General features: G+C 38.9%; 1 protein-coding gene across 4 annotated transcripts in view; it reads right to left on the bottom strand.

The window, feature by feature from the left end:
• Positions 1–23,589, bottom strand: part of LOC110835800 (protein prickle) — a 386,112-nt gene that overhangs the window by 268,291 nt on the left and 94,232 nt on the right. Inside the window, exons 1-2 of one of the 4 annotated variants that reach the window (XM_087358034.1) lie at positions 4,709–5,212; positions 3,736–3,945 (exon numbers count right to left, since the gene is read on the bottom strand). The exons of the other annotated variants lie outside the window; for them this stretch is intronic. Coding sequence (XP_087214160.1) covers positions 3,736–3,884 — 149 coding nt within the window. The 5' untranslated portion in view covers positions 3,885–3,945; positions 4,709–5,212. Of the gene's footprint in view, positions 1–3,735; positions 3,946–4,708; positions 5,213–23,589 lie in introns of those variants that run through there. 4 annotated transcript variants of the gene reach the window in all.

The following is a 23,589-nucleotide window of genomic DNA, read 5'->3' as shown; positions in this document are numbered from 1 at the left end:
ACAAAGATTCCTGCCATTAAAAGATCCTGTTTTTCTCTGTCCAATTAGACAAATCTGGAATTAATATGCCTCACTTAAATTAGGGCATGGCCGTTTCAATCCAAATTCTTGCCAATTCGTCATTAATAATCATTCTTCTATTAACAACTACAGAAGAATTTCAGGTAATGAAGTGGCGTTAAACATCTCCTTAATATTAATGACTGTGTTAATTCAAGTGTATTATTTTTACCTAAATACATTTTAGGAAGATATATTTATGTAATTTTCTATATTCTATTCTCCACACAGGACCAAATATTTTCCTCAATACTTTCTTTCAGAACACTCTAAATGTACGTTCCTTCTGCACGGCCTATATACAATAACAAACGAGTCTGACAATAATTTTAACAAAATGGAAATACGAATAATTTTATAAAAAATAACTGGGAAAATTAATTATTCATTTACCCACAGACTTTCTCACGTAGCATGAAACGAGAAAACATCATTAATTATTAACGGGTGAAAAACAAGCGAGTAAACACGGAATGTGTTTCATCACATTCTGACATACTGAATAAGAAGCATCCATGTTTCTCTTCATGGCTATTGTATGAGAGTGTGGCTTATTCCCACAAAAATCTTTCTAAACCAAATTCTCACGTTCGAGTCTTTCATAGTGACACGTGGCCGGACTACTTCTTCAAGATGTAAAAAGACAGCTTTCGACAATAAAACATGTCGACTAAATTAAATAAAAACACAGTTATGGAAGAATTTTCTTAGAAGACTAAAATACTACCAGGATAAAAATATAAGGCACTTCTGAGGCTTGAGCTTTTTACGTGGAAAGGAAACTTACAACTTGCAATCAAGCCGAAACGTCACGTCAGTCTTTCATCCAGAAGACAGGCTTACAATGATCACAGAAAATACTCCAACTCCAAAATCAAATAACTTTTACAAGTATTTCGATGACTAAATAAAAGATACACAGGAGAGTGAAGTCGAGCTGAATTACAAAGGTGTAGGGTTCAAACTCGTCAGACGACTAGTGATCTGTCTTTGTCCCTTCTACTACATATTGAGGTAAAAAGTAAAAGTTTGTCCCACTAGACGCCATGTAGGCGTTTGGGGGGAGTGGAGGTATAGCTCCTCTCTTCCTTGACCTCGGCACTAGATGGGGGTGAGTGGTCAGCATCACGCCCAGGCCGGCTTTACCCCCGGGAAAGGACCCCGGTACCCATTGTAGAGAAGGCTGGGTGGGCCCCAGAGCCGGTCTGAACGCAGAGGCTAGAGGAAAAATCCTCTGCCCCCGTCGGGGATCGAACCCCGGTAGTCCAGTCCGTAGCCAGTCACTATACTGACTGAGCTATCCCGGCTCATACATATTGAGGTAGTACCTGAAAACAAAATAAGGTTACATATTTCCACACCTTTCGTATACACCATTAATACAAACATCCCTCAGTTTGTTGCTATGTTGGAAATTATGCAGCTGAAAGGCGCCGGTAAATAACCCAAAGGCTACATCAATATAAACGTAGGAACGCGTTCATTCCGTAGTTCAGGTTATTCCTTCAGCAACCGACAATCAGCCTCATAAAAAGTATAAGTAAAACCAACAGCAGATAGCAACAGCTAAACCTAAACTACATTTACTCCGAGATCACTCAACTGCAGGGTCATGAGATGAAGTCCCTAACTTAGGATTTAATTAATGCATGATCGTATGCTGCTGGGTCACCTGGTGGAGCAGTAATACAAGAGTTTGGAGAAATGGTGGAATGACGGTTGGCAGGGGAAGAAAAGTTGAGAAAAATCTGCTTCAGTTCAATATCAACCTAACTTGAACTAAGAAGTGAATGCGAGCGACTTGAAGTGAGAGTTGTATTCGAGAGGTCCTAGGTTCCTCGATTCCGTCTATCCTGACTGAAGTTTTTAATGGTTTTTCTTAGTCTCTCCATAAAAATGCCTAGATAATATGTTCAAGTAGGTCACGACCGATTCCTTCCACACTCTTTCCAATTCTTTAATCATCCAACCATCCAACACTATACACACTGAGCTACTTACAGCATCGTTAAAAAAACCACAAATAAATGCTACTATTACTATTGCTGTTGCTGCTGTTAGTAGTGTCACTATTCTTACCACTTCAAAGAGTCAGGAAATGTGTAACACGGCCCACAGAAACAATGTTTTTGGACAACAAATATTTCTGCCACAAGATACGACTTGTTAGATGCCAGACCAACCCACTGTAATAATTCTTCCGTCACAAGGCACCAGACAAAATCGAGGACAAATACGAGGCGCGTCCCAAAAGTAAGTTTCCCACTCGTCCCACAGCTAGCAAACCTTATATTGCGCGAAGCGACTGTGCGTACGTGATAGAGCAATGACGTAGCATGGTGCATGCACTAACGGCACTTCCCGCGTTCTCACAGTAGCATCGTTGCAGCTGTTGAAGATGGAGATTCTTATTCCAGTTCCCGCCGACTGTGAAGTGCGGTCAGTGATAACGCTAGGCCGCACACGGCTCGACGGACAGCAAGTCTCCTGCAGGAGTTCAGCTGGGAGGTGTTTAATCATCCACCCTACAGCCCGGACCTCGCTCCCAGTGATTTCCATCTTTTCCTACACCTCAAGAAATTCCTGTCCGGTCAGCGTCAGCGTCAGCGTTTTGAGAATGACAGAGAGGCGGAGATGGTTGTCACACAGTGGTTCCAATCCCAGGCGGCAGACTTCTACGACACAGGTATTCAAAAGTTGGTCCCACGGTATGACAAATGTCTCAATTCCGGTGGCGAATATGTTGAAAAATAGCTGGACACTTGCTGTATCTGTTGCAATAAATATTTCCATGAAATTGTGTTTTGTTTCTGTAAACGGCCCCAGGGAAACTTACTTTTGGGACGTGCCTCGTATCTGTGCACCGAGAGAGTTTGAAACTCGAGACAGAGCGCGCCCGACTGGAGACTGTGAACTGGAATCAGAGGTCTCCATTTTACTTGTAATTTTTAAAATGCTAAATGTAATTCAGAAATATTGCACTATCCTGCTGTGCACACGGCAGATGTAATCTTCAGCACAGAAACCAACTCCACAGCCCGAGGCACAGTGCGCATTGCCTTGACGAAGGCCACTGCCTAGGCGTGACATGAGTCAGCCCTGTTCGATTCTCTGTGGGCACCACCACACCCATACACCTCGCAGCTGTAGGTCTCCTCTATTTGGAGCAAGTCAAGGACCAAGACAATTAAACGCTTACAAAAGAAGGAAAATGGCTTCTTAATTATGTAATCAAACAGATACGATGAGGTTGAAAAATAAGTGACTCCTAGGTCTAGAGTTCGTCCTGAGCATCAGATCTGCGATAAACCCACCGTTAATGCTTTACCTTAAACAGGCCATGACCGCTATTTTCCACATCCTTACCAATCAACATTCATAATAACCCAGTTATTCGACGTGCTACAGATTTGATAAAACGCTATTAAACAAACCAAGAAGCGACAAGTGTCGAATAACATATATATAGTTCTACACAGTGCGACTACAAATCACTAGACTTTAAATTAACACGCATTAGCCTTCGATGGCCTGTTCTGGTTCAAAACGTTTATTCTGAAACAATAAATTCTTTAGAAAGACCCTTGGTCCGGGTGCCCTGTCATCGCAAGGCGTCTGCCTGGGAAGGATTCGACCCGCAAGAACGTATTGAAATGCGGTAAGTTCCACCCTCACCTCGAGTTCTGCAGTTCATCCGAGCTTGCCCATGGCCGATCCTGAAGTCCACTGCCATCGTACCAGCAGGTGTTGCTGGGAGGATCCGGGGAATGCTGGCGTTGTCCGCGGCACTGCTGAAGCCAGCCGAGAGATTTGGCTCTCTTCATGTTACGAGTGTCGCATTCACAATCACCACTCACTTTTAATCGCTTGCAGCAATCGATATTTCTATGACAACGTACAATTTACGTTCTTAGTAACCAGTAACTGTAGTGAGATTAAGGAGGACAATTCTTTCACTGATCTTCTCGAACACCAAACAAACCCACTCTACAAAAGCCAGTGTTTTAAAACGAGATACCACGTCCGTAGCTTGGAATGGGTTCAAATACTCTTTCATCTCACAAACCTTTAAAGCTGTACCATCTTGGAATCACCATATTATGGATAACTCCTTTTCGAGTAACTTTGTTTCGCAGAATAGATGGTATTATGGCATTACAAAAACACCGAGCTGTGTTTCACGCTTTGGTTACTAAAATGGTCACGTACTTTTCCTATAGATTGGTTCCTTTAGAGCAATCATTCGGAAACAAAAAGAATTATTTCCACTTTAGATTTTTGACAATAACATTTTACGAAACATCTGGTGAAGTGGAAAAATCTATCTGATCCTTTAGCTGCCTAGAAAGGAGACAAACCCCTACTCAAAAGTGTCTAAATATGTCAGACCCCTAATCGTCAGACAACCTGGAATAATCCAGAATGTTTAGAACCATATTCAAAAACATTATCGAGATAATTGCTATATTAAACGACGCCTAAACAGGAATTCGTGTTCATATATTCGCTTCTTTGGAAGGAAATGGGACAAAAGCAGAATCGAACTGCAACACCGATATAAAAATGTATTTTAATACAGCCTTCATAAAAACTATGAAATTTTAAGGCACGTCATGCGATCACAAACTTCTTAACGTCTATTACAAACCAGGATATATTCTTCAGGTCTCCTCCAAACACATCTGGCAATTTTAGCACGGACATTATCATATCAACAGCAGAATAAACACAGAAACAAAAGGACGCGGGGATGGTATATCAGATATTTATCGAAACACATGCGGCATTGTGAGTGCACAACACGAATGACAGACACAAATCACGTAGCGACATAGGGTTGTACCAACTTAATTCAGCAAACATCACTACGATATGGAGGTTTAACACCACGACACATGGATAAAACCTGTTGCACTGTAAGAACATATGCATCAAATAACCAACTTTGAAAAAGACTTGGCGATTCAAATGAAACGTCGGAGAACGTCATCACTGAAGATTTCTAGCACTTCACTTATTGTTGGTAACACTATCTGCACATGAACACAAACCGGAGGTGAAGGCACACATTTTAAACGTTACTAAGCAACGATGGTTAAACAATAATAGCAACCGGCCGGCCTGAATCCGTGTCACACTGTGACTGACTTGTATTGCTTACTAGAAGGAGAGAGAGGAAAAGTGGAACCAGGTGGTGGAAAGAAGAGAAGAGAAGCAGAGAAAGGAGAGAACGCCTCGGTGATGAAGTAGTGGGATGCTGTATGGAGTCCAGTGGACCTTGTACATTCTTTCTCTCTCTTTGTCTACTGCCTTATCCTCTTCTGGCTGCAGTTTTCACTGGCATCTCAACCGCCTGTTTCTCACAGATTAGGGCACCTGGCTTGTATGGACATTCATCTTCATCCACCAGAAGCACCTTGGAAACATCGCTTCTTGGTAGTTTGTGGTCATGAGAAATCCTTGAAATTTCTCAACACTCTCACTTGTCCAAGTTATCAAGTTCTTCTTATTTTGCAAAATGTAGTCTTCAGGTCTTCCTAACCCTTTCCATGCTACGTGTCTGATTCTGGCTAGTATTATTCTCTGGTGGGACATTTTTCCCCCCACACTGATATTACCAAGCACCAAATAAACTCAGACCGCTTCTGTGCGTGTGTAGCATTGACAGGGTTAATGCTGTTACTGAACAGTAATTATCTGTGGGTTTTATATAGTGAACTTTCTTATTAGAGTCTTCATTCTGAGTAACTGTTCAGTATAAGACAAACAGATGGTTTAATGCTTCGCAAAGTGGTTTTGTGACACCATGGTCTAAGTTGTTTCTCGGCGCCTGGTATGCCCTGCTTCATAATTACAATGATCTGCTTTTAAAACGATCTATTAGCGATTTCAGCTCTATTATAACTGAAATTCAGTGGCGGATCCTGGTCTTGTAATCAAATAGTGCGGAAAGGCAGCATTATTAAATGTTCCCAACAATCGCAGCTTCAACTAAATCTTATAAGAAACATTTATTTTATAGTCCTGCCAAAACATGAATAAGAAACTACTATTGTTTCAATTATTTCAAATTCTAAACGCTTATAGATGTTCTACGCGCTTTGGGAGTCAGCCAAGAACATTTTTTGGGCCCGTCCATCTCTCTTTGTCTGACTGCCGCGTCCAACACCACATTCTTACCGAGAGTGACCCCCGAGCAAGTTGTTTCAACAGTGACCTTGGATCACGCCGTTCTAACAACAATGATCTGGATATCAATGTTTCCTCTGATACCACTGCTGCATTATTATTCCCGTCAGAGGCATGCTGACGTCATCGCCCGTGACGCGGCGTAAAAAACACCTTTGGAATTTCAGTGTCCTCCAAACAGTATACCTTTCCAATCTTGTCTCCTGTTCTGACAAAATTCCACATACTAAAAACAACCATTTGATTTCAAATTTGATCCACATTATAGTGTTACCAAAAGCCAAAGGTCGAAGATTGTGTTTCCACCTATTAAAAATTCAAAATCGCGTATCATTCTGACACAACTCCGAACAGTTAACCCACAGAAAAAATTATCGAACAAACATAATTTTAACCCTCGTCTGATCATGAAAGTTGCCAACACAGAGATCAATGTACTCCTAAGAATGTGCCCATTTGTGTGATGCTATATACTTTCCAAACTTTACCCACACTTCCGAAAGAGACGAGACGAGACGTTTTACGTATCAAACACGTGTCAGTGGGATCACTTGCATGTTAGTGCACTTGTACCGCAGTGGGTTGACAGCACCTACTGATCTCCCATTATGTTAGATGCAAGTCCTAATAGGTTACCTGTGTATAATGCAAGATTTTACATGTGAAAATTATGAATGACAATAAATTACAGTGACTAGAAGGTTATTGATGATGCCGTGTGTATTCCAGACAGGACGTAACGTCGAAATAAGAATTGGAATGGAACATAAAGAATATCACAGTTGAAGTAAGCCAGGGGTGAAAAACCTATTCCATTTCTAGTCAAAACGTTCGTGTGTGTGTGTGTGTAAATGATTAGTTGCCTTCGTGTCATTTCGAATCTTAAAACTGATATATTTCTTACGACCTGTTGTCATTTTACGCAATTAATAATTTAACTTTTCCGAATAATCTGACTTCACAAAAAGCTCATATAAGTTTCGCTCGCTAGTCATGTTGTTTTAAGTTATCAAGAATTACTCTTAAAAGTCACACACCTTTCCAAGTCAATTACCACAGAACCTCACATCACGTGTTGCTTCCACCTCCGTAGAACAGCTGCTTCGTGAACTGAAGACTACAAAGATGCAGTGACTCCTAGTGTCATTATAATTCATCAACTGTTTTAAAAAATACTATGAGAAACACACACACACACACACACACAGATGAACGGATAAGATAGAAATCATCAACGCTGGGACAGACACGTTTTAATGGAGCCATTTGTGGCCCAGAAGTGGTCAGCCTTAACCGCGTAAGCTATACAGACTAGTAGCCTGGCCTTATAAGACCTGCCCAGGCCTGAACCAGAACGTGCACTGCATGATGCGTCCACAAAAAGAGAAGAAAGCCAGTCCGCTACTGTGTTACAGCAACATCAATCTGTCTAACAGCAATTAAAGAAACAAAGACTGGATCAAAATCCGAAATCACGCAATTAGAGAAAAATTCATCCAGAAACTTCCATCTTGGATTATAAAAAAAACAATATGGTATTAACAGATCTAAAGAATGGGAAACAACAAACGGCCCAAACATGTTATAGGGTGGACGCCACAACGAACACAGGAAGAACGAGAGGAGGTGAATGAAAAGGACTGAGGATGATATGGCAGATAGAAGCGAAAGGAGGCCATTGGACAGATACAGAAAAATGGCTAATCTGAATCAGAAGACTTTAATAACCTTTATAAACCGACACAAGTCTGGGTACAAAACAACTCAAAATACTGCATAATGTATACAGCTGTGTGATGAAAAATTGCAGTACACAAGATGAACTACAGCCTGTCGGGAACTTCATAAAGATGAGTAGTTCACTTAGGGTCACGCCTGTGATTCCCTACCTTATCTGATTCACGGACAGATACTGGTATTGCTGGGATGGGGTGAGACTATGTATCGTTTAGGTGGAACAATACCATGTTTTGCAAGGACCAACACAATGTCTCCTATTGCATAGTAATGTCTATCGAGTTTTGGCTTCATTCATCTAGTTCGACCAATTTAAAAATTAACTTTACTCAGAGAAACCAGGAGTGTATTCAGTGAAGTACCACATGAGGAAACAGCAACGAGTTGGCTGATCGAAGCTGCCGCTCAATGCATGGGCGATGTTGTAGGAGTATCGAGTACTCGTGGCAAGGGAACTGCAGTTCTCGGGTAAAAAAACCCTTCTCCGTTCTCGGCCACATTTCGTTAACCACAAATCCAACATAGGCTGGCTTGGCACTAAACTTCCGTTGCAACAAACCATCATCAAACCGTCTGAGCCTCTCCACATTATAATAATAATTCCCGTCGTTCCCGATATCTTCAGAAGAATTTTAAAGTTTACTTTTTGCAACAAAGCATCTAAACAACAGGTTTTGGTTCTACTGTGCAGCTTCAAAGTCTTACGCGAATATTATCTGGTACAGACGTGCAACATTCCTGAATACCACATTACAACAAGGCATGCTGGACGAAGGTCAGGCCATAAGAAGTACTCAAAAGTAAAAGTGTGTCTTAACCTACGCGATCTGTCCAATACAATTACGTTGTAAAGCTATGAGCCTGCCAAACGAGTTGGGTGTGTTGAGGTGGTGTTTGTAGAAGGGTAAGTTAGATGAACAAGTTATTAGCCACTGCAATGTATTCTTCTATCTGTAGCCTCTATATTGACAACAGTAAAACGAAAAAATTCAGCCATTTTCAACAGTTACAGATATTTTGTGGGTTGAAAATTTAAAGAAGCGACTCTTTTAAAAAGAAACATTACTACAAAATCCGACAACGCGGTCGCGAGTCGTAAGACTTCATTCTGGAAGTCAGAGGAGGTTAGCAGGAATTTCGTAAACATTCTTCATATTTCTCAGAAAACTATACATTTTATTACACAATTAATTCGAAGAAATTGACGCGTGTAGAAGAAAATCTCCGTACAATCTTAACACAACACTTTTCAATGCACACACAAGGAACAAAATATGTTACAACAAGGCGCATAAGTCCTGAAATAAAACCATTGTAAAAGAGAACACGGAGCTCGTAATACACGTGCTAAACAGCTGCTTCTGCTGAAAGCTGGGTACCCCTTTCAAGCCATCACGTGTACGTGGCCATTTAAGATACCGAATTCAACCTAATACCGTTAGAAGACGATTAAACCGCCTGCTTCGTATTCGAGAGGTCCCAAAATCGATTCTGGGCATTAAGGTCCTGAGTGAGGATTTTCGTGGTTTTCTTCATTTCCTCCAAGCAAATGCTGTAATAATACCTGCGATGGTTTAAACCGCTTCCTTGCGAAATAGTTCCCGATTTTTTTTTTCAGAATAAGATGGACGGAACATGTGCAATTAATTGGGAGAGGCAATGGAAATGCACACACAATTTCAATCAGAGAACTTAAAGAGAACAGTCGACTTAAATGCCTGGGCACAGATAAAAAACAGAACTGAAGTGCATCTTAGTAAAACAGGGAATGGCTTGGATTTAAATGGTTGACGACCAGCTGAGTAACCATCCCCTCGTCAAGGAAGACCCAGCGCCATGGAGCTAGTTATTCTGTTAGTCAGAAACTGAGGATATATTCTACAGCGATTGGGAATTTATTATAAAGCAAGATAGATACAGAAAAACGTCACGTAATTTCCCACTGTGTCCTGTGTATTAATTAAGCCTTGTCTGGCCGTTTATCCCCAGAATTATGGAACTGTTAGAGGCGCCGGGTCGCCGGGCAGTGGCGACGCCAGCTCTGGCCGCGAGATAACGTCATGCTGTGGAGATAAATCTGAGGGAGGGTGGCTGCTGTGGTCCACTGGGGTGAGCGGGGCGTTGTATCTCTGTCACACAAACTGCCTGGCGGCAATAAAACTATGCGAACCTAATACAATGCGCAGGCGCAGAGATGCAGACTGAACAGGAATACAGCTTGACAACCACATCTAATTTCCTCTATAGAACATATTATTGAGAAGCTGACAGTTGTCCACGTTATCTTCTCCCCCTCCCCTCCCCCAAAAATATACTGCCCTGTTAAGAAGACAGTGGCCTTTGAATTCAATACTAAACTAGATACATACGAAGATATGTCTTGTGGTTTGTAGCGCCGTCTCGTAGAAGTTTACCAACGTTTTAGACGTCCTTGCTGCCTCTATAATCAGGGCGATGAGTATCATCTTGAGACTCATCGCCGTGAAAACGTCAAATCCTACAAGTTATATTCGTTCCAGGCCTTCACCAATATAACACTTACAAGTATTACGTTTTTAAATTCTGAGCTAAATAAACTATGCAGTTGATATAGAGTCGCACAACGAAGCAGGAAAGAAAAATGCATTATCAAGCTCACAGTTATCAACTAGAAAGAGTACTTATACAAAGTTGGCGTATAACGAAGCGCTTTCGTACAAAGGACAGAAACCGCTTTTTACTCTATTTCTCTTAAAAACTGGATTTCTTAATCTTAAACCAACAGTTTGTAAAAAGTATGAGGTAATTAGAAATAAAACCGAAGATAAGGGTTCAAAGGGTGGGTCTTTTAAGGGCTCGAGTATGTGCGAAAAGAAAATTATAATTAAGGATTCCGTATAAAAGGGAATTAAATTTACTTTCTGGGTTTTTAATTTCCGGAATTTCTTTTTAAGCACAAAGTCTGAAGTGCCATTTATTTAAAATTTCCTTTCCTTAAATACGTTGGCAAATTTCCGTGGAGAAAACAGAATTATAATAGGTTAATTCGCCACTTAACTCGAACCACAAATACCATTTCATTTCTCCAATTATTAAACGTAATTTAACGGAAGGGTAAATAATATGAAATCATCATCATCATCGTTATTGGCTCGACAGCCCTGTGTGGGTCCTGGCTTTCTACAAAAGCTCCTTCAGTTTTCATTATTTAAATAGGTCGCTTTCTTGGATTTCGTAATTTCTTACTTGTTAGCTCCAAGCCCATCCCCCACCCTGGAGGACCCAGCATCCGAACTTATGTCTCCCGAAGACAGAGTTACCCCCAAGAACTAGGTTTTCCTTTTAGCCACCTCTTACGACACGTAGGGGTACGGTGGGTTTATTCCTCTCCGCCCCGCCCCCACACGGAGATATTAAATCATAAAATCACAATATTTTCCGATTACCGACATTTACAGTGGTAAATTTCTATCGTTCGGCGGGTTTTTATTTTGTGGGCACGGTCCTGGACAGGTGGCGTCACGAATTCGAAAGACGGCCAGAGCGTGGACGTTCAAGTTACTTTCTTCATACCGTCGATATACCTAGACATCGTCACAGCTCCCGAAAGTGGATTTTACCGTCTCCGGATGAGACGTCCTCATATGGTAAAACCAGAGACCACGCGTAACCCCGGCAACACAACAGCAATCACAGAAAGAAAAATGAATGAATTAAATACTTCTGAGTCACTCAGCTGATCAAGAAAATCCTCGCTGTTATGAATAACAAAAATCCATCATCATGACCATAAAAACTCGCAAATGGGCCCAGTCTTCATCCAAATCAATTTAGCTCACATCTACTTATTTCTGAAACTCTTAGTTGATAATGCACCTAATAAAAATAAACCAGAAGTTCGAAACTGAAAGGAAATCTTTACACCCTTCAGGGAAAAGTCAAAAGTCTCCCCAGTCACTCTGAACAAATGAAACAGGATCTTTGGAGACGTCTGGAGAAGTCAAATTCGACGGGACGCTACCAGGCAACAGAACGAGAGTCCGTCTCTTGGCAGCTATTAATTAAGACTAGTATGATATGCTGCAATAATGGCGGAACGAGGTACAATATAATGAGAACGTTTATAGTCTTTCCACTTGTTTGTTTGTTAAAAAAACCAACCCGACATTGACATTAAGAGCAGTAACTAGACAGCCAACAGCCCAGGAGCAGGGAATGTAACTTAATCGGAACAATAGCTTTCATGGAAAAACAAAAGAAATTGTTGTTAAATTTGTACAAAGAATGATGTAAAGTCGACTTGCTGCCTGCAGCTGCAGGTATCGTAAATTTACTGACTGAATGTACTCGTATGTACAATTTATTCGCTGGCTGAACGTTCGCTCTGACTGGATCGCTTCACTTCAGACAACTGTAAACTTATGGCTGTTTAGAAAGACTTATTTTGGGCTGCAGTTGACGCAGAAATCTGAAATCTATACGGATTTCTTAAACCATTAACTGAAACGCTTAGGTGCGACAAATCCATTTTATTTTTGAGGCTTATAAATTAAAATGAGAGGGTTCAGATTTCCATCTTCAGCTGATTGTGTTGTTACTGAAAGCGCAATCTGGTACGTGTAAAATGAATAGAGTCTTTTATTATTTAATGGTCATGTTTCAACTGTAGAGGTTTGCAGATTTAATAAAATTATTATAACCGGTCCAGAAACTGAACAGCAAATGAGAAATGGGCAGAAAGAAAAGTGTAGAGAATAAGCAAGACAAATACGTGAAAGATAATGAGAACAAGATGATGAAGGCTAGAACTTAAGAGGAATTTGTGAAGAAAAGTCTGAAAACTAATGAGAATGGAAATAAGACGAAGGAGAACAGATAAAAGTGGTGGAAGAGATACAAAAGTATTTGGGTGCCGTAAGAAAGAGATGAAGAAGCTGGAGAGGATAAGACAACAAGGAGAAAATCTGGATGAGAATAAAACCGAAAAGTGGAGGTACGAAGACAGAGAAACGGAGAAGAGGAAGCATTAGATAGACAAACAAAAACAATAGAATTAAGAAGAAGGCGGAGAAACCGCAGAGGAAGAAGAGTATAAAGACGGATAATGAAAGTAACATGTAAAAGAAAAGAGACGAAGAGTATATAAAAGAAGGAAAAACGCAACAGAGAAAACGAGGTAGTGTGGACTGTTTAACTAGAAGCAGGGAGTCAGGTGTCAACATTGTTGACTGACTTCCAAGCAGGCAGGTCCTTAATAAAAGGTAGTTACCGTCCAAATCACAACTGGCAAGTTATCTCAATCAACTCTAATTTCTTTCTTAAAAACTAAATTGCAACATAAAAAGACTGCCTAATTATTTTCCACACCGCCATTGGTAGAGTGGCCAATGAATTACTAGCACTGAAAAGTACAAATAAGCTAAGGTATCCTGACGTCACACGTAAACAAGCGGCGACTTCCAAAGCTAAAGAACTAATCTTCCAACTTTCTGGTAATCAAGGAAACGACATATTACTCCCACTCCGCTCTTCCTAACTGCATATATAAGCTCTGACACAAACCGTGGGGGGGGGGGGGGGATAGGTTGCATGTGCATACATTATTATGGCTTTTAGCATTTCATCGGTAAAGTTTTGCTCGTCTAGAAACAAAGGTGCGATAACTTTTTATCTCAGAAAATTAATAACAATTTCTGGTACGACGTTATTCATTAAATGACGCCATTTTCTTGGTCAGTGACAAAGAAAAGAATTGAGCCCGGATGTACAACAGATTGCTTCCTGTCAGACAAATTTTGGGTTATTTATAAAATTTACTATGATTAAAAGTTTAGATAATTTCAAATAACAATTTAGGCTGTTGGTGACGACTAAATTTCAATACTAACTTTATTGGGATGTGTAACACGAAGAAATGGCTTCAAGGACTTGCTTAATTGTGTCCCTTATTAAAAAAAAAAGTATTTTGTTCAATAAATTACTTCAATTATATAGAATTTCATTTTCACATAATTTTGTCATTACGTACAAACCTTTGTAAATAAAACACTATCTCAAATTCATGTTTAACATTATTTGTTCATTAACTCTAAATTTAAAATACTATTTGATTGTATAAACTTACGACCCGTTCCAAATTTCACTCTCTGTGTAATTTAAGATATAAAAAGTGTACATGTGGAAAGCATATACTTATTTAAAAAGGCACCTATAAAACCCTTACTTACGAAATACTCATCTGTCCTGTTGCTACGGAGACGATTATCATCCTCACTACCGGCTCATTTTGTTCAAACGTTTTATGTGAACGCTAATTGCAAACGGAAAGCTGAAATGCTGATAGGGTTAGGGCAAATGCTTTGATACGGGGCAGAGAAATTCCATTAACATTGGTATTTCAAAAATGTAGCTTTGTGTGGTCTATAATTTCCCTCTTGTTGCTGTGTTGCTCAACGAAGTGTCTGATATCGAAAACGGACTTGTTTATACGAGAAGTCGAAATCTACGTTTTAATCGAGCCTTGTTTCAGAGCCCCTCGAAACACAAAGCTTCGTAAAAATAAATTCACCCTCTTCAAACAGGGCGATGCAAATTGAAATAGTTGACTGCGTGTGCGAATATGACTTTTAAATGTTATATGTTGTGCAAGAATAATAGAATGTGTAACAAAACATTATTTCAAAATTAAAGTTTTATGGAAACCGTCAACACAAATAAATAAGTGTTTATTTCAATTACAACATTAGATGTATGCACTATATGTTATGGCAATTCGCCATCTTCGGCTGCTCAATATACTGTAAGCAGAGGCTGTTTATGCGCCATGAAATCGCTATAAACAGCTACGACAAAGTTAAAAAAAAGCATCACCGACTCCATTATCTGCATTCCTAAAGCGAAAGCATTAACATGTACTTAGGCGTATAAATTACTACACTCGTAATTGTGATTCCTTCTATGTTGATATTTCCATCTTAGATTCCTCCTTCTCTTCGTGCATTTCCATGGCAACATAAAATTTATATTGTCACTGTTATACTGTAGATAAAAAATAGTTTTCACTGATCTTAAAAAGACAATTTTAAGAGAGACAGGACTATGTCGTCTGTAGAACGAAAATGGTGAAATCAACATTCTGCTTAGACAAAAGATAAATGGTTATAAAATAGAATCAATGTACTCTGCCATTACAAGTTGAAATGTGTATTACCTATTATTATCAATTTGAATAAATCTCAATACAAAATAGACCTATGTACCACATAAAGCATAATTTTACCTGTTGCTATGTGTGGTTATTAAATATAATTTTTCACTCTGTGGGAGTGAAGGAAAATAGAGACCCGAGCATCATATTTACATATAAGAAATAGAACTTAGCAGAAACTGGAAATAACTATGTACACATGTACGAAAACATCAGTTTATAAATCTCTAACAGACTATTTGGGATAAACTGGTATAGACGACAGTGTAATATAAAAACGGACAGGTATTAAATACATACTCTGTGAAGATTATAGGGTAGTGGACTGGCTCACAAAAGAATTTTGTGGACATAATAAGAAACACTCAGATTCCGTAAGATAATGAAATTCCTTTTCCTTATGAATTACTTACGCTATCAACGCTTCAAAGACGTGTACTTAGCCCCAGTGCACTACACCACTTCATATTTTCAAATACCAGAACAAGTATTCTTTTACAAAAATAGTGCTTTTCAGCCTGATTACCTTATTTTATGACGAAAGCATGACGATAAGGAAAACTAAGATAAATATAAACAGTGACATAAAGTTTAAGAACCACAATCAAAACGACGCCAGACTGACCACAATCCGCGGCCCATTTGTTGCGAACTTCCGTATTCGAAAATTCAAATTGCCTGGGATAGGTGGCCACCTGTCAGTACTCCTCGATGCTGGCTCCAAATTTCAGTTTTCTGGCTTTATTTGCCCATTTAAATGAAGCGTATAATATATATATATATATATATATATATATATATATATAAAACACGTCCTGACTGTAATTATAGACAAGGACAGGCTGTCACAAATGGGACTACGCGCATTGTGAAGTTTTCGATTATCTACGCACGTCTTGAGCTATGGGACGTGTACATGGGCCTCAAGCATGGCAGTCGCGCTACTTCCAGAGAACCAACCCCAATCTCCACGCCCTGTAGATCCCGCAAGATAACACGACGGGAAAACACTACAAAATAACACTAAAAACATACTGCTTCGGACTGAGTCCTGACTTAAATTAATAGCTTAATAATAACAGTCTAATAGTATACATAATAAACATTTTACGTTTTAAACAAAAAATACAAATTATCTACTTTTAGAAATGGTTCATGTTATTACGAAGATTCCAGTAAATCTTTGTACAATACGGTTCTTTTAAAATTGTACCGTGAATTGTGTTGTTTAGATACATAATTTAAATACCATCTATGCGATGAATACCATATAGTACAATAACTGCAGGTGGTGATAATTATGACGATTATAATAACAATTCTTAAAGACTATACACTAAGTGAATTCCACATATATCAAGTTGGAAAAAAAAAATATAATTATAATGGTACTCCATTTTCATGAAGGCGATAGTTCTAAAGAAACGCTGGTAATCACCTACAAAACCACAAGGGGTCACGACCCCGAAGACCACAAGCAACAGCTTCGCAGCCATGAGAACCACAAATCTCAAATATGCAACGAGTAGGGGCCTTCTTAAAAGCCAACATTAGTCCAGCTATTCAAAAAATGTCCCACCTTACATGAACTCGAAGCTTCATTACCGTGCTCAGAAGAAGGCTCCAAGCCTCAGCTAGATAAATCCAGTCCACACACTCCAATAAAATAATATAACCAATAACAATTTAGACAACTTCCCTGCCTACAAAATGAATATCTGGGGTCCGATAATTGCAAAACTGCCCAAGGACTGACACTGATAGATACACGCGATTTGATAACAAATTTAACCTTCTCTTATCGACTACACAGCATAAAAAAGGTATGGATCACTAAACACTTCTCATCCTCTGTTGTCCATTTTTCTAGTACGGTCCTACTTGAAGAGCACAGTGTGAAAGCAGTAATGTGGGTGTGTGTTTATGCATAAGTGTTCTGAAGTGGTTGTAAGTGAAGTTTCGCTTCACGGACCAAGGTCGTTAGCCTTCTGCATGACACTTAGACCAAGGAGATGCCTCTTCACATATATGTAACTTCCGATTTGTATAAGATGAATGGTTAGGTTCATGTTTCTTATAAAATTTATTAATGCCAAAAAATTCCATGTTTGTTGTAATAAGTTTAGTTAACAAAATTTAAACTACACGTGACACTAGAAAATTCGTTAAACAACCAGGGAACAACACGACAACTACATAACACGGAGCGTTTAGGGAGACGAAAATCTTACAGGCTATAATATCCACATTAAAAAAACATGAGGTATAAATCAAAAACACCACAGCAAATAATAGTAACTGATTGTCTTCAGCTCATTCGACGAGTGTCGAAAGCCACTCCTATCGAGCAGTATTCGATAATACTAAGCTGACTAAAACAATGCTTGTAAGCAATTCCTAAACTGAAAATAAGAAGCAGAAATTGTCTTCTGAATCATGTTAGTTGGAATGAAATTGGATAAAACTAATTTAAAAATGCAATTACACATGACACAAAATTACCACACATCATTATTTCTGAGCACGTAATGACTCTGCACAGGCACATATCACTAAGTGTGCAACTTCGAGAAACAAACAGCCTAAAAGACCACAAAAGGCTGAAGACGTAGAATCCTTAATGTTCAATGCGCCCTGGGATATGAGAAGCGGAAACAGGCATATTAAAAGAACAGCTAATAAGGAAGTTACCTTCAGTTATTCGTGCGTGGGAGATGGGATCTTAGGTCAGAAGAATAACAATAAAGATGCAGAAGCGAAAGCTCTCTTTAGGTAACAAAAGGCGATAAATCTCCGGAATAAGAATTATTGGGGGGAGGGGGAGAGAACAGGCGAACCATTTGAAATACCACACCGCATAGCACAAGAATGCACAATGGGGCAGTGTAAATGCATTTCCACACATGTAGCAGCTGGAGACTCATGTTGAGACCACTCAGACGACTCAGGGATGGCATGACAGCGTGTCGCATGCGACATGTGGCCACAGGTTACCCTACAACCAACCTATACTTCCACAGCATAAAACAGCAACATTTAACATTACTAAGGTGAATGAGAGGCGTTCTTTGCATAAATAACATAAAATGAAGAGATAATGGTAAAGTTGAGTCTGTCCTTCCGTACGTTCCACATCAGAAATTACAAAGTGTATTTTGGTGAAATTTGGAATTGTGTCTAAATGAAAGTAACTGGAGAAGTTTAGTTTTGGGACACATTGGCCCGATATATTTTGAACTTTATAATTTTGTAAACCACTTACAGCCGAAAATATCCAGAAAGAACACAAAAATTCAAGTTAAGATTGACAAGTTTCGTTTGAAACATTTTTGCATAAGGTGAATGTCTAATAAAATTAAAGAACAAATTATTACAGCTGTGTACAAAATTAAATAAAACATGTACATCCCTGTCCACTGAGATCCTAGTAGTCGGTACAGGAATAAAAGGAAGTGCCGCAGAGATGAAGAGTGCATACTTTGTCGACCTGTTCACAAGAAAATACACTTAAGAATCTCATAGGAAAACTTGACTTCCAAGTTAAAAGTCGGGAAGTACCTTTTACCAGCGCAACAACTACGAGAGCACAGTTCGCTTCTCTGGAATAAATACCAGCCTATCTTATGCCGCGGAAACTTCCAGTCTTGAATATTCTTCATAAATTCCATATATAATAATAATAATTAAGTTTTCGTTAAAGAAATATTGTCCCACGAGGATTTACAATTTTCGAGTTCCCTTTCAATAATTCCATAAATCTATTTCTTGTTAAGAAATAGATTTAACTTACAATTCTCACTTTCTAAAAGGCTAATGTTTCATGTAATTTATTACCATTAACGAGTGTATACTCAAATTCTTAAAACTCGTTACTATTTTGCTACCAATATCATCTTATTTGGATAAATACTTTAAAAGATGTACTCACAACATGAAGCCCGACCAAACTTAATTCCGAAGTTAACATTAATAATATCCATAACAAACAGGTCACAGTCGCAGCAGAAAAGTAACTTTTCAATGCATCACGAACAATCCCGGAGACCAGATTTATGGCCAATTGTATGTGAGTATTTGATTTAAACGGGAAGGATTATACAGTGTAAACGCTGTTATGGATGTTTAACATGGGAGGTAAACATAGCATGGCACTTACATTGATCTCATGTTCAACAACAAGCGAACAGCACTACAATTCCTATACAAAATGTTCGTTCTGTGAACGTTTTAATGCACTAATATTATAGCAATCTTCTCTCAATATTACTGTTGAAATCACATCGTGGAGGAAATGATGGGCGGAGAACAGAACGGAGATGAAACAACTAAGAAATGTATACAACATTTTGATAAAATTTTGATGGGAAGAGAGTATTTCTGAGACCTAAACATAGATGGAAAAATTATATTAATATGGAAATAGGGAGAATATAATTCAAGGTACATAAACCACCAAACCAACTGTTATTTATAAAAGGCTCTTTTTACGTTTGTAATAATTTTCACGACATCTGCCTTCACGTATTCAATTAAGAGTGTTGGAAGAGTTTTCTGTGCTATGAAAGTCCGTACCAAATTTTACGAGAATCATCCCAGGTACTTCGTAATTATTGAATATGTGTTACCTGTAAGCGTCTAAAAGCATATATGAATAAGCGTCTTTAAATTTTACTTCTAAACTTGAGATGCAAGTACATTTCTGCTTCCCTAATGACCGTCACACGTTCTCACCTTATCCTTGTCGATACAACTATCCTAAAATATTGTGTAACGACTTCAAATTGTGATGCTCTTCAGTAAGTTGTTTTGTTCATTCCATTGATTTTCCAAGGACTTGTGACAATGGTTGATTGATTATAGGAACCTTGTATACGACATGCTCATTCTCCCAAGTAGCCTATACAGGCCACCAGACAACCGACACTAGACGTAGTTCGGCATGAAATTTTACGGACGGAAACTTTCAGGTGTGACGTCCTCACAGTTAAATAGAAGCTTCAACACACGATGATTTTAAAAAAATTCTGCTACGAAAGAGGATGACTGGATATGTAACATGAGTAGAGTTGTAACTGAGCCATTTTTGGGGTGCCCCGGTAGTCCACTGCTTAGTAAACCAACCCAATATTCGAAATATCCTGGCTTCGATCTCGACTGTCGTTACTAATAATACAGAAAATGTGTCAGTATAACGACAACTAATCACCTGAAGACAGGAGCAAAATCAACTCCCGAAACGTCGTATATATGAAATATATTTGTAATAACGAAGAATATCTAACTTGGTGGTCCTGTTACTCGTTGCCTCCTTGGTGCAAATAGTTTCATTGGCACTTTGTCGCCTCAGGATCTAACCAATCAATTTTCTGGCATTAGAGTAACTTAAAAACAATACTGAACTGGAAGTCGATGTATGAAGAAACTACGGACTACGACGGAAAAGGGTCACAGAAAAATACTCTGAATCCAGAACCGTAACCTGGCAAGTGTACGCTAGAAAATGGATCTGGCCCTGAGACACAGCAGTGCATGAGTATGACGTCATCGTATTTGGAGATTTTGATACGCGTGAACATGAATAATGCAGTGGTAGAACTTCTTTCTCTATGGTCTTCTGTCCAGGGGCACCAATCTCATTTCTTTCTTTTAGTTCTACGTTGATCCATTCTTTCTCCGCCCATACCTGGTCTTTTGTTGTTTCCTTTTAGCACTCAGGATTTTAAAACTTGGTTTTCTTCTACTACTTATTATTATTATTTTATAGGCCTATTCACCTTTTATCTTTCTGGATATATATCATCATTACATTTTCTAAAAGAAGAGACACAAAGGACGGTAGATTTTTCATGTAACACAGTGTCAACAATGTATATTGTCTGCCTAATTAAGAATGTGCTAATATGCCAACAAGTGGAGATCCATTCCTGTCTGACATTACTGGGGGCGTTTCAATTCGCACGAAGTCAAGACTGGTACAGGAAATAGAGCACAGGAAGTTTATAAAGCTATATTATTTATTTATTTAGTGTTCTGTCTGACGACAGGTCCATATGAACAGGATCCTTCCATCCTTTTCTCGGACTGGGACCTGTTCATATACGTTCTTGGCAGATGATCCAGAAGTGGTTTGCCATTGCCTTCTTCTGTGTGTGAATGGAGTAATTGTTGGGATGCCACGGAGAAACTGGGGAAGCCCCCGGAGGAAAATTCCGTGTTGCCTAGACGATGGCCTTGCAAAACACAAGTTATAAATTCGGGCACCGCCGGGAATCGAACCCGAGACCCCAGGATTACAAGGCCAGCGTTCTAACCGCTAGACCACCGTGGTTGGCGTACAATATATTACGAATAACAAACTGCAGAACCTTCTGCTTTAAAATGCAAGTGCCTAGTCTGAGCTAAGACATATTAAAATAAATAGTTTATAACCCAACAAATTCTGTATTTTATGTTAAGTAATAATTTTTGCACGATGATTTTTTCAAAAGAGAGTTTTATGCGACGTTGAGTTTATATACAAACAATATGAACCACAAGAAAATTCGTCAGAATTTTTCGGTACACCCTTACTACAAAATCCGACCGAAATCACTTGAATATATCTAAAATGAAACATGCGGACGGTCAGCCGAACACGAACTCACAGCAGTGCGTTATTTTCACTGAAAGAGGGTAAAAGTGAGAATGAAAATAAAAATGTTTATTCGTCTTAATGCAAACTACAAACGGCAATCCAAAACACTGTAGTATTGAAGTTACGTCTACTAACATAAACTGGTCTATAAAAAAGGAGTGTTTTACAGGTTTGACAACAACCGCGCGAATTCCTTATACTTGAAAGTCTACAGCAATTTGGTTTTCCAGACACGGCTTCCAGTAAATGAAAGTGGTGCCTACACCCAGGTCTGCAAGGGCGCGACGCAGAAGTTTATGTGGCGCTGGGCACCCCCATGATTATCACACAACATTTACTTTAAAACATTAAAAAACTACCAACGTAAAAGCGCGGCTCAGTATGTAGCTGTTGCATTTCCTACTTAAACTATTTTCACAAAGACGACAAAGCTGGTTTCTTGTTTGTTTCTAGTTCCGAGTAATAGTTGAGAAGTACGCTTGCCCATTTAAAGGCTTAATGTTTTGAAAATAATTACCACCTTTTCATCTGCATTGCACATTCTTTCTTCCAGTACACATAAGTGAACACAACTGTATTGAGGAAAATCTTCATACGGTAACAAACATCAATACTTTGCTATTCTTCAGCTTACGATATCTTCCAAATTCAAGAAATTATTGGGCATTAAGAACACTTAGCAGAAGGATCAGACAATTATTTATCTCTGTATTAACTAACTTCATACTACAGAGTAAAGGAGAAAGTTGTCCTTCCGTTACATCCTTGACTTTCCTTGCAATCTCATAAGCATAATCATGTTCACAAATTTCCTAAAACAGGCCACACTAAATATAACAAGCGAAGATCGAATAGAGAATTATTTGGACGAAGCATCTACAGAGTAGAGTAGATGAAATACACATAGCCTACAAAATTTTAATAGGACACCTAAAGAAAAGAACCACTTGGGCGACCTAGGCGTATGTTGGAGAATAATATTAATAGGATCTTTATGCAATATGTTAGAAAAGGTTCAAATGGATGAGAATATGGCCCAATAGCAAGCTTTTCTGAACCTTATGGTTCCATACAAGGCTAAGAAATTATTTATTAAGTGAGCTACTAGTCTGCATCTCTACAATACGTAATTAGCTATTGGCAATAAGTTTACGTTATTAAGAACTCACCGGAAATTATCCAGGGCAACTATATAAAACAACTCAATGAAATATAATTTTATGACATATGTGGACTTCAACGAAAGAGACCACTGAACTGATTTTGACGTAAAGGGAGGAAAATATTAAAATAAACTGTAAAGAAACCCGATGTGAACTGCCATAACCTGCTCGTAGGCGGACGTTTGTGAACACAATAATGAACGTTCGGGTTAAAAAACAAAAGGAACTTCCTTTCAATTAATATCCTGCAGAATGGACTGTTCTATTAGATTTTAGACCTGTAACTTGGAAAGCAACGGAACTCGACATGTTTATAATTATAATGCACGATTTGCGGAGATAACATTTACGAAATCTGGTAGTGCCACTACACACAATATTACAAACGGACATTCTGTTCGTACAGGGAACTACACAACTAAGCCATCAATTAATATTAACTGAAAGACATTTATCTCTGCCTTCTCAGAACACATACTTTCCCTTTGACAGATTACGAAACACAGACATAACATATTTCATGACGACAAATCTTTCACAGCGACTTTAACGACGAAGCTTAAGAACTCTTGACACGTTCGCCAGCATCTGACCGTTGACCTTTAATTCAGTTAGCAAGC

Source organism: Zootermopsis nevadensis, unplaced genomic scaffold (genome assembly GCF_977971745.1).
Source record: "Zootermopsis nevadensis isolate Lab colony 2312 unplaced genomic scaffold, Znev_1.0 Znev_ptg000029l, whole genome shotgun sequence".
NCBI lineage: Eukaryota > Metazoa > Arthropoda > Insecta > Blattodea > Termopsidae > Zootermopsis > Zootermopsis nevadensis.
This window is presented reverse-complemented; position numbering and strand designations above follow the sequence as displayed.